Genomic DNA, 15249 nt, shown 5'->3' on the forward strand with positions numbered 1-15249 from the left:
ATACAGTTAAGGTATATATATGGAGAGTAAAGGATTGAATTAGATTGTTATTATAAATTTGATTTCATATAAGTAGATGGTTAGCTCTGTATATAAAATTTGGGCCACAAATTCAAGTGTCGAAAAAGAAGTTAGAGGCCAAGCCTTTTGGGTCTGAGATATGTTGAAGCCCCTCTCTTCAACCCAGGCAATGAAACTTGCTGTTGCTCCTTCTGCCTCTTCTTCTTCTCTTCCTCTTTCCTCTCTCTCCCCTTATCCTCTTGTACCTTCCTCAAACTCTCCATCTCCTCCTCCATCGCACTCTTCTCCTGCTTCTGCTTCTTCTTGTGCTCGATCATCGACGTATCCGAGTCCTTCACCGAGAAAAACATGGGTCCAAGCTCAGCCAGCCACTGCGGCTCAACAGCCGTGGCACACTGCATGTACTCTTTCGCCGTGAGGATCAGCTCATGGTAGACGACATAGTCCGGAGTGTACCCCAAGCCGTACAAGGCACTGCTCGGATGGAGGTGACAGGGCATCCCGTTTCTGCAGTTCACATACTCCCCGACACCCTTGAGGCGAGCAGAGTTGTGGAAGTACGCCGAGCATATGGCCATCCTCACTACATCCCAGTCGAGCCCACACGACGTGAGTGGGATCTTGAGTGTCTTGAGAATGTCGAGCAGCTGGGATCTTACTTCTCTAGCCTTGCGCAAGCCTTTCACGTGCAGGAAATGGTCGTTGCACCAGTCCCCCCGGTAGTTGTTCAACTTCCATTGCTTGTACACATTTAGGAGCGTGAGGTGGTCGGATTCCGGGACAAAGAATTTTTCCCTTGCAGCGTCGCTCTCTTCCACACGGTCCTTGGGTCGGAAGAAAACAGAGGGAACTGAAAGCATTGACACGATTGTTAGAACCTCGTCGATGCACTGGAGCTGCTCGCCCATTAGAAGCATCTTGGCCAAGGGGGGATCCAACGGAAACTCCACCATCTTCCAACCTATATCTGTCAGATCTCCGACGTTGTTGAGAGCACCCAACACCCACAGCTGGTACATGGAGTTGAGGATGTTTTCTTGTGGAGGAGGATCCATGAAGTCGAAATCTAATAGGTTGTCGATTTTCAAACTCTTGAGCAGCAAAACCACATTTCCCAGGTTGGTTCTCTGGATTTCTGGGACTGGACTGGGTAGCATTTCGTTCAGATAAGCGCTCTCTGTATAAAGACGGTAGCAAGTCCCTGGCCCAGTTCTTCCAGCTCGTCCAGCACGTTGATCAGCAGCAGCGCGACTAACAGGAAAGACTTGGAGAGCATCCATACCCATACGGGGGTTATAGACTTTTATTTTACCATAACCCGAGTCAATGACATAGAAGATCCCATCAACAGTCAACGACGTCTCAGCAATATTTGTAGCAACAATACACTTGCGAGCTCCATCTTCAGCATTCTCAAAAATCTTTGCTTGCAAGTCAGCAGGAAGCTGGGAGTATATGGGAAGGATTAGCAGCTTTGGAGCTTCCTTTTTGGAAGCAAGTTGTTCCATGCGTTCTTGAAGGGCATAACATGTCGCCTCAATCTCATCTTGACCGGTCATGAAGATTAGGATGTCACCAGGAGCACTCGTGATGTGAATCGTCATCGCCTGCTTTACTGCACCTTCAACGTAATCTTCACAAGGTGACTTACTGTACAATGTCTGAACCGGAAATGTCCTCCCCGGAATGTGAAATATAGGTACGCTCCCAAAAAAATCCGAAAACTTTTGAGCATTTAGAGTAGCAGAAGTCACAATGAGCTTGAAATCACGACGCCTGGCCACAACTTTCTTGAGGATACCGAAAAGTACATCCGTGCTTAGAGACCGCTCGTGTGCTTCATCCATCACAATGACACTACATGACAAAGATAAAAGGGTTAACACAACTATTTACACAAAAGACATTGCTCAAAACAACATTCAATTCAAGAAATGCATACCGATATTTTTCCAGGTCTGAATCTTTTAGCGTCTCCCTCAGCAACACACCGTCAGTCATGTACTGCAAGACAACAGAACCCTTGTTTTAAGAACTGTGAATTGAGAATTAGAGACTTCGACTGAGTATTCCAGTTTCTAGACAAATGTACTCGCAGATCAAGCCAATAGACGGACCAATCCACTCATATGCACGACCAGTTGCAGCAGATTGTGCATAGGCAGCTGATGTTCATAATTGAACGTGAAATGGAAGTACTTGTAGAGCATACTCTTGTATCAGAAAGATACTAGCCAGGACAAGCAACAAAAGCATAAAATCGAGTACAAATGACAAGGGATAAGAAGTCAATACCTTAATAACAGTGTTAGGCCCGGTGACATCCTCAAAACGTATGGCATATCCAACTAGATCACCAAGTTCGGTTTCCATCTCTTCACTGACTCTTTTTGCAACACTCATGGCGGCCACACGCCTTGGTTGTGTGCAACCAACAATGCCATTGTTCGTGTACCCATCTTCGTGAAGATACTGTGCAGGGAAAGTAAAGTCATGATTGAAACAAATGTCTTTAAGATATAGAAACACAAATTCAGACAAATATTTTTATAAATATGTCTTTGAACATACCTGTGTTAATTGTGTCGTCTTTCCTGAACCAGTTTCACCAACCACTACGATCACTTGGTTTTCGCGGATTACCTGTAGTTAAAAGATGACATTAAATAACAAATACCCAAATAATCTATCAAAATGCGGAATACTATAATGTTTCTACTTCAATCAATTAATCATAGCAGAAGAGCTCAACAAACAACTCATACCTGCAGTAACTCTTCTCGTATAGAAAAGATGGGCAAATATTGTCGCTGTTGCGCTAACGTTTTTGACTTAGCGAAATCACTGACTCCCTCTCCTTTTTTTAAATGTTGTGCAAATTTTGCATCCTGTTTGAAATCAATTTCACCTTGTTCGCCTACTTCAGCAGTATCTGCGTCAATCTAGTAAGCAATGCACAAAAGAGTTCAGAGCTTCACTGACAAATGCCAAAAATAATGACAGAATACCTAACAATGCATTATTTAAATTCTGAATGCTGCATACCTGTTCCGCAGTTTTCTCAACACCAAGAATATTGCCAAGATTAGAACCAGCAAGCTCCCAAAACCGTTGTCTGGACTTATTCATGCTTTGTTTTTCACGAATTTCCCTGACCAGATTGGAGCCCTTCCGTGATATTATAGCCATATCGGACGTAGGGTCTTTCAATGGCATAACAGGCTCAGCTTGCTTTGTGAAAACAATTCTCCCATCGAGAAAAGGGGGTTTTGTATCTGTTAAACGAGATATTAGAGTCTGAATAAAAAATATAACAGTTTTGCTTCAAAGTGAAAAATCAGGACATCATAGAACATCCAAGCGTAAAATTTGGGCATACCATGCACAAGAAGAATAACCTTTCGTTCTTCCTCATCATCAAACTCTGTCTGCACCTCAGTTCCTCTGACAGCACCTGATCTCATAAGTTGTCTATCCTCCCACTGAGCATTATCAGCAGTTAGCTGCGAAAGTTTTTTGCTCTGTGCAAGAGTCATCTTAGTCCCGTCTCTTCTCACCTACAATCCAATACAGAATTGGTTAGATGATAGAGTAGTAAGAGAAATAAAAACAAGCTATATGAATACTTATACTAGTTCTGAACTAACGTCTAAACCACATTACATAAGAACTGAATTACATTATACCCACATGCACGAACAAAAGTTAATAGTCACTGATTGTTAGAACTTAGAACTTAGAATGTAAAGGATCAGTTGGGCCACAAGGGAATACATCACCAAACTAAAGCCATTAAGAACTATACCAGTCTCTTAGCCAACTCTGCTTCTTTTTTCTGGAAAGACGCCTCATCACCCAGAAAAGCAGAGGAGCTATCAGCGTCATAAACAGTGCCGCCTTCTTCTCGATCATACCTGCAGACATGATTCATTTGTAATGAGAAATATTCAGATTATATAAGAAGCAACCTGACAACAATCAGAAAAATATTCAGATTATATTACCATGCACGATCAGAGTTGTATTCCATCTCTAAACGCATACTTTCTGTTATCTCATGATTCTGGTCTTCAGATGTACTTTCTGGTTCAATTTCGCCATCCTAAAACAAGAAAACATACATAGAAAATGGAAATGCGTTAGAATAATAAGATGTTACGGCAAGCAATAAATCATAACTGTTAGGAGGGGGTTCAGGAGAATCAAAAGAGAGAAAGAGTTGGAAAAGAAAGAGTCTTTATACCTTAAGGTCAGCCTGATTGGATCTCCCACCATATCGGGAACTTACAGACCTAAGAGATGTCCCAGATGCCCGAATTGGAGTAGGGGAAGGAGCATAGCTATCCCAAGGAGATGCAGCTGTTGTCCGCATGCAGAAAAGTCCTTTCAAGTTACTGAACAAGATATTTCAATTTTCAGCCTACGAGTTATAAAAAGTTTGTGAGACTTACCTGAAGAATTAGGAGTACGCCCTCCCAACCATGGAGAAACAAGCCGAGCATCAGGTGAGGCCCCAACAAGCATGGGGGATGGAGAAGGCCGATAATGTCTGCTGCTAGAATTGTGACCATCACGACGCGGGGATTCTTCCCACTCCCATCTTCCATCATCCCAGTCAGACCTGCCTATAATGATATGCATCACATTATGTTGAAAAACTTAGCCTTACAAAAGTTCACTATACATTCAATGCAAGAATTAGAAGATGTGAAATAAATTTTATCTCAAACATCTTAGCAAATAGTTCTTATATTCGTAAAAGCATTAAACAGTGAAAATAGAGAATAAGGCATACCAGGTGTTCTCATGGACCTGTCGTATCTACCTCTTTTTCTCCCATAGTCTCCACCATGTTCTTTTTCTTGACCACGAGAGGACTCTCTTGGGGTCATCCCTTCCCTGTCATAGCCATATCTATCTCTAGGGGTCCTCCCTTCCCGGTCAGAGCCATATCTATCTCTAGGGGTCCTGCCTTCCCGGTCAGAGCCATATCTATCTCTATGGGTCCTCCCTTCCCTGTCAGAGTTTCTGTGGTGCTCATCATATTTACTTCGATCTCTATCACTTCTGGCATAATCAGAACTAGGACTCCTACTCCTTGAACTTTCAACAGATTCAGTTCGCACCTAAAAATCACAAAAAGAGAATTAAATATACATCAATTAGCAATCGGCATTGACCCATCACCATTATTCATTATGCTAGCACCTGGGAAGAAAAGCATGTGCTTTTCAGTTCTAGAGTGCATAGTGCACTTAACTACTACAATAACTGTTGTTAAAAACTTTCAGATAGAAAGGCAGAATCAATAATTGGAAGTAGCATGCAGAACATGAATTCTTATACGCTTTTTGGTATCCAAAAGAACCAAAAGGAAAAAAATGTACATTCATATGTCTATCTGAATGATGCCGGGGGGATGCTTCAACTGCATTTGCTTCTCCAGTAACAACACTTCCTGAAAATGTAGGAAGAAAAGCTAAAGAACACAGAAACTACACAGAAAAAGAAGGGAGATTTTTATATAAAAAGACATACACCAATAATAAGCATCACTTACCTAAATTAGAAGTCTCGTTTGAAGCTGATTCACGGTATTTCCTATTGCTGTAACTCCGTATACTACTAGATGTGACATTCTCCACATCAGCTATTTCTGAAGAAGCAGGCAAATCCTCACCTTCATCTAGTGATGAAGCAATGGAAGCAACTCTTTCTTTTGGTTTTTTAAATGAACCATCAACCTTTGACTCCATTCGCTTTGCATTGGCAAGCATGTCTAGTCCTGTGAAATAATAAACAATAATATGAGAAAAGATAACAATTGTCTACTTTCCATTTTAAAGTACTGCTTTGAGCCAATAAATGTATAAAATCATACCTAAAACCGATTTTTTAAGTGGTCTAAAAACCACTCTATCCTTCCCTGGAACAAGCAAGCCACCAACAGTAGAGTCTTCTGGAGCTAGAGTATCGGTGATCTTATCCAAATCATATTCCTTGTTCTTTCCGTTTCCCTATATCAAAAGAAACAACTCAAATTTTGTTGCACAAATAAACAGGTTTCATTAGCTAAAGATCATGCTTAATTATTACACAAACCTCCATTTCTACTTGGGTGGCCTTTTTCTACCACAGCTCTCTTAATAACCTTATCTGCATTCAAGCACACATTTATCAAATAAATCCCAGAGACAACACTGATGGGCATCTAGTTATTATAAAACAATATCAAATAAAGTAAATAAAAATAGATACTAAATTTTCATAGTCATGAAAATTCCATAAGCTCGGTTAAAATTCCAAACCAAATCAACCAATCTGGTTCGGCATTCCGCATCCTATTTTCTCAGTTCAATTCTATTAAAACCTATTTGACAGAATGCACAGCCCTAACTGAAACTTCTACTTATGGTCCAACAATCAGCATACCAAACAACTAACTCATCTTGCACTACACCAGAGCTGGTTGAACCGAGCTGTTGGAGCTCACTTAGGGTTCAATGAAACTTTAATGCTTAACAAACTATCTATCAAGCCATAATCTGAAAGGTTTAGCACAACCGTACAAAGAAGCTGCGGTTTAGACCTATTCTTACGTTACGTGGCACAAACAGGCTAAACACCAAATTGTTCTTCTGAAACTTATTATGAGGCTAAAGTTCAATGGATTTTGATAGACTCGGTGAAGACCACTTTGGAATTCTGAGCAGCAAGAAGATACATCCCAGAATACTGACTACCATTTTCCCATTGAAGCATCAAATTTTTGACAGATCATAAGGATTCTGATGGAGGCCAAAGCCTTATCTCCTGTACATGGACAATGTATTCTACCTTAACTGAATCCCCTCTACAGTGCTTCGACCTAAGCCTAAGAACCATATCTTGAAAGAGCTATCATGCCATGCTCATAAACTGTCTCTTGACCGAGCAAACCCCCAACAACTGGATCAACATTTGATATATCCCATCAACAACAACACTATGAACAGAAATACACACCATTTTTTAGATAAATGCAATCTAGAACAGGAAAAAACACAAAGAGGCAGCAGATTATTCACATCGCCAAATAGAGCTAAGAGATTATTGATCAGATCACATCACACAGAGCAAATTCACTCGCCACGAAGCATAAAAGGTGATTGAAAGTGAACCAACACCAAATCATTCCATCCACGAAAAGTTAAATTCGAGACAAATTAAAGTTATTTACCTAGGTTAAATTGCAACGATGGAGTAGTAAATAGTAAACAGAGCTCCGGTTTCTCCAATCCTTTTACCAGTTTGTCATCTCATTGTCTGCAGTGGCATTTGCAGAGAATATAAGAGCGATATAATGACTAATCAAGAGGAGCAAGAGAGGGAGAGAGCAGATAGAAGTCCACTGATTTGAACTTTCTTTCACTGTAAATGGAGTTAACAATCACAGAATATTAATAGCTATTAATAGATTTGGAATTGATTTATATTTTCGTCTATTGAAAACTAAGTTATCAATTTGAACCCAAAGGTCGGCGCTCTCTAAGCTTTAATTTACATCATCGCAATTAATTCGTCAACAATTTGCAACTAAAACAAGTTACAGCATCATATCTTCAGCTCCTCAACGAATATATTGATGGCTTGAAAAAAAATATTTTGAATCAATCGAATGTGCAAGATCCAAACTTCACAAAAAAAAAACCACGGCAACTCCAAAATAACTGAAATAATTTATAACAAAAAAAAAAATAAGTACGAGTTAGAGGCAGAAACACCTCATACCACTTTGGCATCAAGCAGAGCAGCTGCGATTGAACCGAAACCACGAATATGATTACAAGAGCTTGAGAGAGAAGTACAAACAGCGAGCTGAGCATTCCTTATTTGTTCAAGATTGAGGGAAAGCACAGAGCGATGAAGGGAAGGAGAATTTTCTAGGGCTTGGGCTTTTCTATTTCTCTCTGTCCATATTATTTCATTAAGGCCCAACAGGGAATATATGTAGCCCACGACTTATTTTCTAAATTTTCCATGATTATTTGACGGTTAAAAAAATCCACGTATAAAAAATTAGTCAATCTTACTAACAATTAAAGTGTAATGATACATATTATTGAATTATTCATATATAAATAGAATAAATTTCTTGCATGTACGTTTACAGGATGTTACACTACTAATTCATTAGCTCATTATAGCAAAATTGGACTTATTTTATTTAACTATTCTTCTAATTTATTTTCCACAAACTAATTGTAATATTTAATTATAACATTTTTCTTTGTTTGGAAAATGAGATCACGATAATAGACTTCTTCTTATTTAAAATTCTTTTAGGTTATTTCAATTATTTATTATTCAAATTATTTTTTTTAAATAGACAATATCATAATAAATGATTATATACAATATTAAAGGTATATTTTATTTTAATTTTATTTTAATTTTATTTTATAATTCAAAATTTCTGTCCTACACTTAAGTTGAGGTGTGATCCGTTGCTAACTTTTCTTAAGTTGCTAACTTGTTAATTCATCAACGTAGTGTATTAAAAATGTCAACATATATTTGTGTTGACATTTTAATAAATTGTGTTGAAATTTAAATACATTTATATTTAAATGTCAATACAATGTATTAAAATATAAACTTAAATTTATGTTGACATTTTTAATACACTACGTTAATGAGTTCACAAGTTAGCAACAGATCACACCCCTACTTAAGTGACTATTATATGTAACTATAAACAATTTCGATTTAAATGGTAGTAATATTAACATAAATATACGTATATGATTTGGATTTATTGCCAAAAACACTAATAAATGTGTAGTTAAATTAAAATATAATGGTATTTTTGTAGATGTTCAAAAACATTATAATTAACATATTTTGTGCATTTTTAAATTTCAAAACTTATTTAATTTTACATTCTTTTATATAGTAATAAATTGTTATTTATACATTTGTGATTGTAGACCCCGTATAATGATATTGTTTCTCATTTCATAAAATTATTTCAAAGTTTGAATTTAGTGCAAAGAAAATAAAGTGGATAGTCGCACAAAGTGACACTAGAAACTATCTAGTCTAACAACTGCTGCAACATTGAAATGAAAATACAAACTTGAAATATTTATATATAGGCTCGGTTTATTACAAGAAAATACGTTAAAACAAGATAAATTACACCATAGCTAGTTTCCTACTTGGAAGATGCAAAATGAAGTTGTAGATAAAAAGAATTATATGGAAACAAAGGGGGAAAAAACTCTTCTTGAAACACAAATCCTCAGCCTCTCATCCTCCGACCTTCTCGAGATTCTCCAACACGGTTTTCATCCGCGGCCGGGAATCCGGGTCGCTCTCCGTGCATGCTAGTGCTACATGGAACGCTCCGAGCACTTCCTTTTTGGCATGTACCTCTTGGAGCAACACGGGATCCACCATTTCCGACAACGGGCTCTCCTCTTCGAACCCCTTCCTCACCCACCTCACTAGGTCTAGAATCTCCGTGGAGGTCGAGCTAGTTGGGGAGGAGATCTCCGGAGACTTCCCGGTAAGCAGCTCGAGTAGCACTACTCCAAACGAGTACACGTCCCATTTTTGTGTAGGCCGGCCACCGGGGATCCTCGCCTCTGGTGCCAGGTAGTTGTTGACCTTTTCCTGTTGAGGTGCTTTGATATACGGGAGGGCGCCTCCGATAAAGCCGCCGGAGGAGGAGGGGTTGTTCCCGGTGATGGTGATGAGTCGGTTGAGGCCAAAATCGGATACGTAGGGCTGGTAGTCGTTGTCTAGGAGGATGTTCGATGGCTTCACATCTGCGTGCACAAATTTCCTCGGGCTGCATTCGTGGAGGTAGGCAAGGCCGCGTGCTGCCCCCTTAGCGATTTTCAGCCGGATCGTCCATGATAACGATGACGATTGCTGCCCGGCCTTCCCTGTGGGAATACATTCACAAGACAAATTATTTGATTGGAAACATTTTATGAGTACTAAAGCATACTAGGATGACTGACATCAAAACGACCTCGTTTCAACCAACTAGAAAGCTTCAATATGTGATGTCATGGTTATCTAACTGATAAATTGGTTCATAGTCACTATCAGTCTACCTAAGCAATCTAGGATATGTTGGTATGCAATGATCTCTAACAATAGAGAGACAAATAACTTTTTTACCTAAATCCTAATCAAAATTATGTAAGGACTCAAAACATGGTTCCACAAGAATCATTGTCAAGTAGCTAACAAGGTACAACATCATTAGATAAGCTGATCACATAATCCCAAAAACACAAAATCATCACTTTTTTTTTTTGTTACTACTTGTCATTCACATTCCTCATCCTAACCACCAAGCAATTATTTACAAATAAAATGAACAAAAGCATATACTATCAAGTAAGGCCACAATTTCTACCTAACAGCAAGATCATGTAAACGCAACGCAATGTACACAAAAACGAAGAATAGTAGACATTACCACGAAGAGCAGAGGCCAAGCTACCATTTGAGATGAAATCGCTGATGAGAAGCTTCTCATCCGGCGCCCAATAATACGCCCTCAACTTCACCACATTCGGATGCTTCACCCTCCCGATCGCCTGCACTTCCGAGACAAACTCCTTATACCGTTGCTCCCCTCCTTCGCCCAACCTCCTAACCGCCACTGGCACCCCATTCCCGAGCACAACCTTATACACTATCCCTAAACCACTCTTCCCCAACACATAAGCCGAAGCCCTCAAAAGCTCGTCTAGCTCAAAGTTAAACCCCTTGTCTATGGCTACAAGATCACCCTCTCCACCACTCACCCCACCACTACCATTACCAACGCCACTCGCCCCCTTTTCTGACCCCACCTCCGAGTCGTTACTAGGGAAACCCCCAAACCCGAGGCAAGGAAAAGCACAACACCCCGCCTTCTCATTCCCCCCGAGCTTCCCTTTCCCGGTGCAACTACAACCATGAGAATCCTTCCTCTTCCAATACACATACACGATAACCAACCCTACAACCGCTACTCCCACTGCATCAGCCACAGATATTAGTATGATCATCCCCGGCCTCAGCCCCTTTCGCCCCCCAACCCCGTCATTCCCATCCGAACCATACTCAACACCGGGTGAACTATCTGAACTAGTGTTCTTGCAAGACCTCTGCAAAGGGAAGCCACACAAACTAGGATTATCCAAGAATGCAGTAGGCCCTTGATTCGAAAACGACCCCGTTTGAGGAATCTCACCACTCAAATCATTCCCTCTCAGATCAAAACTCACAGTTAGTGGCAAATCACCCAAACTCTTTGGAATACTCCCTCCAAAATGATTGTAAGACAAGTTCAATGTCCCTGACAATGACTTCAACTCCCCCATATCATCCGGGATCGAGCCATTGAACTCGTTCGCAGACAAATCGAGCTGCTCGAGATTAGCCAGCTCCGGGAAAATCCCCTCCGGAATCTGGCCGGAAAACTTGTTTCCAGCCAGAATCAGCCGCTGCAGCTGCCGGCAATTCTGCAAGAACTTCGGCAGCTGCCCGGAAAGCGAATTATTCGAGAAATCAACATTCTGCAAGCGAGGGAGGCTGCACAGAGAGGGGGGCAACGAGCCGGAGAGATTGTTTCCGTAGAGGAAAATGCTGTGGAGAGAAGAGGCATTGAACAATTGATCAGGAATTGCGCCGTAAAAATTGTTGTCGTGCAAATTGAGACGACGGAGGTAAATCAAGCTGCCGAGCTCCGACGGAATGTAGGCGCGGAGATTCTTTCCGGCGAAGGATAATCCGACCACGCGCGGATCATCGGAACCGGAGACGTTCATACACGAGATTCCCGACCATCGGCAGGGGGTGGCGTCGTTGTCGTCCCAATCGGCGAATAAGGCGGAGGCGGAGGCGTCCGCGGCCGATTTTAGAGAAAGGAGAGATAAGCCATCGGGGTTTAAGGAGGAAATGTGAAGGCAAAGATTTAGCAGCAAGAATGCCGACAAATGCAGCTTCTTCAACAACATTCTTCAATTCAAGAGAGAGAGGGATTGAAAAAGCAACGCTTTTTCTTCACTCACAAACACGAACAAAAAGCGGCCCTTTTCAGAATCAGAAAAAGCACCGATTTTTCCTTCTCTTTCTGCCGCGAACTAAATGGGAGGAAGGAGGGAGGGTTCAAGAATCGATCTTTATGGGGGGACAAGCAGAGCCCTTTTTCACTCGGCTCTCAATTCTGAGAACTGCAACTTTCAAGAAACTATTTTGAAGCGAAAGCGCAGCTTTAGCTGCTGCGGCCATTTGCAACGGTGGAAAAAAAACTGGAATTGAAATGGAATTGGCGACGTGGGAGTTGAGGAATTTATGAGATATAGACATGAGTAGGAGTCGGGTGGCTGTTGCTCGGGCCCACGCAGGGAGGGCTTCCTTTTCTCTCTCATCATCAAGAGGATGGAGATGACAAAAAGGAGGTGAAGAGAAGTAGAAGAAAAGCAAGATGGGCTTTTTAGTGCGAAAAATGTTCTTGCATCACTGATTTTATTTATTTTTTTGTCTCTTTTTGGATTTTCTGTTTATTTGTAGTACCGTTTCTGTCTCAAGTTTTTTATTTCTACAATGTAAAATTCACTAATTAATTTACGCTTGATACTCTTGGTGTTAATTTCAGAAATATAATGAAAATAGTTTGTGGAATTATACTGAGTTGATATAAAATCATCTGGCATTTAATTTATTATCTGTTCACTTCTGAAGTGCATTTAATAGGAGTGGAAGTTAAATTTCAAAACTCAAAATAATATTAATAATAATATTTTAAAAAACAAGCAATCACCAAAGTACAGTGTTTGGATATTCAATCGCTTTATGTCCAACAAAATATGCATGCAATCACATGAAATCAAATCATTAATACTCAATTTAACTACCAATAAAAATAAACAAATTTTATATGATGCAAATTTTTGTCCAGCTTACTTTTTTCTTTTAAAATTAATACCTACAATATTTTTAAAAAGATTAATAAATACAGTTTATAACTATATATATTCGTCGCTCCATCCATTGAGTTGGAATAATTTTATAGAAATAGTATACATATTTTTTAGTGTTTGTCTTTTTTTCATGGGGCAGGCCATATGTGATTGCTGATTATATTTGGTAGATTAGTAACTATGTATTTATTGATCATTTATGAATTGTGTGGTGATATGATTTAGCTTACCTATTTCTCATGCAGATAGGTAACACAACAACTAAACTAATGGTGTAGTATGCATCAGAATAGGATGCTTATTTAGGTAGTTATCTAAAATTGAACATACAAAATTAAATTTTCTATTTACCAAATATTTATGCCTTAATATTGTACCTTTGACTTCCATTTTATCTAAATCACGCAATCACGTTACTTGTTTCATTTTACAATTTTGTAGAAAACGAGAATTTTGAAATTTATTATCAATATTTGTGTTCGATTTATAAAGAATTTTAGTAAACTAAATAGGATATTTTTATAAAAAATCATGTGCAACGCTTTTCATCAAATATGTAGTAGCAAAACAAGATGAATATTTTCCCCTTATCCCACTTTGATTCGAAACATATGATTGTAAAATTGTGGAATCTTGATTGGGGTAGTATACATAAACAGTCGCCCCACACCACTTATAATTCACAATCATTTTTATCAGTGACACAAATTAAAATGCAAATTAATGATTATACATTTGTTTTTCACCTCAGTTTTGACCTTTTCACTGCCCATTATAAAAACAATAATACAACGATCCACTTAGTATGTTTTAGTGGAGAATGGATCATTACATCTAAATTTTAATCATGAAAAACATGCTTAGAAGCTAACAAAAGAGTGCGTGTGTGTGTATTTTATTCTAGTTTTATAATAAGTATATTTTTATTTATGTAGTTTTGGCTAGTGGGTTTAGACTTCAGAGCAGTTGGATTTCATTTGGGTAAGGTGTACTTAATTGATGAACATGACAGTATTAAAGTATTTGGATTAATTCTGTACTTAATTGACCAAATAAATGATCCAATACATATTCTTCATTAAGATTTGTATGATAATGATCATAGTCATATTATAAAAAATAAAATAAATATACAACCTCGATTAAATAAAATTTATTATTCATAGGCAATACCATTTGTGAAAAAATAAATTTATGGCAGTATTGCTGAAAACATAAAAACACCTAAAATCATTTATAGACAAATAATCTCTTTTAAGTACTCCATATATTTGCATTTACATATTTTTCCATTATTTCTGAGAGGAGGGAGCAGTTGGATATTGGGAATAGTACAAATGTTGTTGATGTACAATTGATTAATCGAATGTATGCAGCAATTGCATGTGCCTACTTCATTTACATACTGTTTTAATATGAACTATTATAAAATAATCAAGGAAATGTCACCCTCATTTAGTTATTGTCCACTATTACTATATGATAGCATAAAATATAAACTATCATTACGCACCGCTCAATTACACCGCATTTAATGTTCTTACATCTCATTCTTAAAAATATCTCAACCTAATAAGTGAAAACTGATTATCATTCAATTTTTTCAATGTATTTACTTCACATGGTATTTAAATATATAGAATGAATAATAGAGTCATCATGGACGTGGTCATCAGCAAATTAAGAGAAGGCTATGTGATTAGTGATAATGGTTTAAGATGAAGATGAAGATGAGTTATAAAATGTAGAAGCAACAAACAATCTTTAGCTTGATAGGAAAGATAATCTATCCTCTCATTCATATTGATATATGTAAATGAGTTGGAGGGCCCCATTTCTACACATAGGGGTATTGATTTGGCTTGGGCTTGAATTAGGTGACAAGCAAAGCTCCATTTTGCATTATTCTACTCCCATTATTATTAGGGCTATCATCACATCATGTATACTCCAAATTAGGAGAGAGAACAATACACCAACACAAGTGTCCAAACGCAAAGAAGCTCGTTTCATGTTTGTCATAAAATAAAATAAAATAGTTTTCCCTAAAAAAGGCAATTGGAATATATTGACGTGTCATGGTTGGGTTTTTAGAATAAGGCCCAATATAAAGCCAGAATCCTTCACACGTTTGGCGGGAATCGAATAGCCCATTCCGATTTTAACACCTGGTAAATTGGGATTTTTTATTTATTAATATCAACTAAATATTCAAATATGTGTAATCTTTGAGTTTGGGATGCTAATAGTACTATAA

At 38.5% G+C, this 15249-nt stretch overlaps 2 protein-coding genes across 3 annotated transcripts; both read right to left on the bottom strand.

The window, feature by feature from the left end:
• Positions 1 to 20: 20 nt before the first annotated feature.
• LOC121772119 (pre-mRNA-splicing factor ATP-dependent RNA helicase DEAH7-like) lies at positions 21 to 7939 on the bottom strand. Of its 2 annotated transcripts, none has more exons than XM_042169101.1 (18): positions 7792 to 7939; positions 7241 to 7326; positions 6124 to 6177; positions 5903 to 6038; positions 5582 to 5806; positions 5409 to 5479; positions 4817 to 5147; positions 4473 to 4646; positions 4265 to 4380; positions 4026 to 4123; positions 3827 to 3935; positions 3401 to 3578; positions 3067 to 3296; positions 2787 to 2963; positions 2593 to 2664; positions 2317 to 2493; positions 1964 to 2025; positions 21 to 1878 (listed from the first exon to the last, which is right to left on the bottom strand). In XM_042169101.1, exons 3-18 carry the CDS (start codon positions 6127 to 6129, stop codon positions 132 to 134), a joined length of 3909 nt encoding a protein of 1302 aa, XP_042025035.1. In that variant the 5' UTR covers positions 6130 to 6177; positions 7241 to 7326; positions 7792 to 7939; the 3' UTR covers positions 21 to 131. The 2 variants fall into 2 exon arrangements, with proteins under 2 accessions (XP_042025035.1, XP_042025036.1); XM_042169102.1 differs by having other exon boundaries at positions 7785 to 7909.
• A 1187-nt stretch (positions 7940 to 9126) lies between these two features.
• Positions 9127 to 12477, bottom strand: LOC121772121 (receptor protein kinase-like protein ZAR1). The gene is made up of 2 exons (XM_042169107.1): positions 10499 to 12477; positions 9127 to 9953 (listed from the first exon to the last, which is right to left on the bottom strand). The coding sequence occupies exons 1-2, from the start codon at positions 12024 to 12026 to the stop codon at positions 9313 to 9315; spliced, it is 2169 nt and encodes a 722-aa protein (XP_042025041.1). The 5' UTR covers positions 12027 to 12477; the 3' UTR covers positions 9127 to 9312.
• Positions 12478 to 15249: the final 2772 nt, after the last annotated feature.

The sequence above is a fragment of the Salvia splendens genome, chromosome 16, assembly GCF_004379255.2.
Source record: "Salvia splendens isolate huo1 chromosome 16, SspV2, whole genome shotgun sequence".
NCBI lineage: Eukaryota > Viridiplantae > Streptophyta > Magnoliopsida > Lamiales > Lamiaceae > Salvia > Salvia splendens.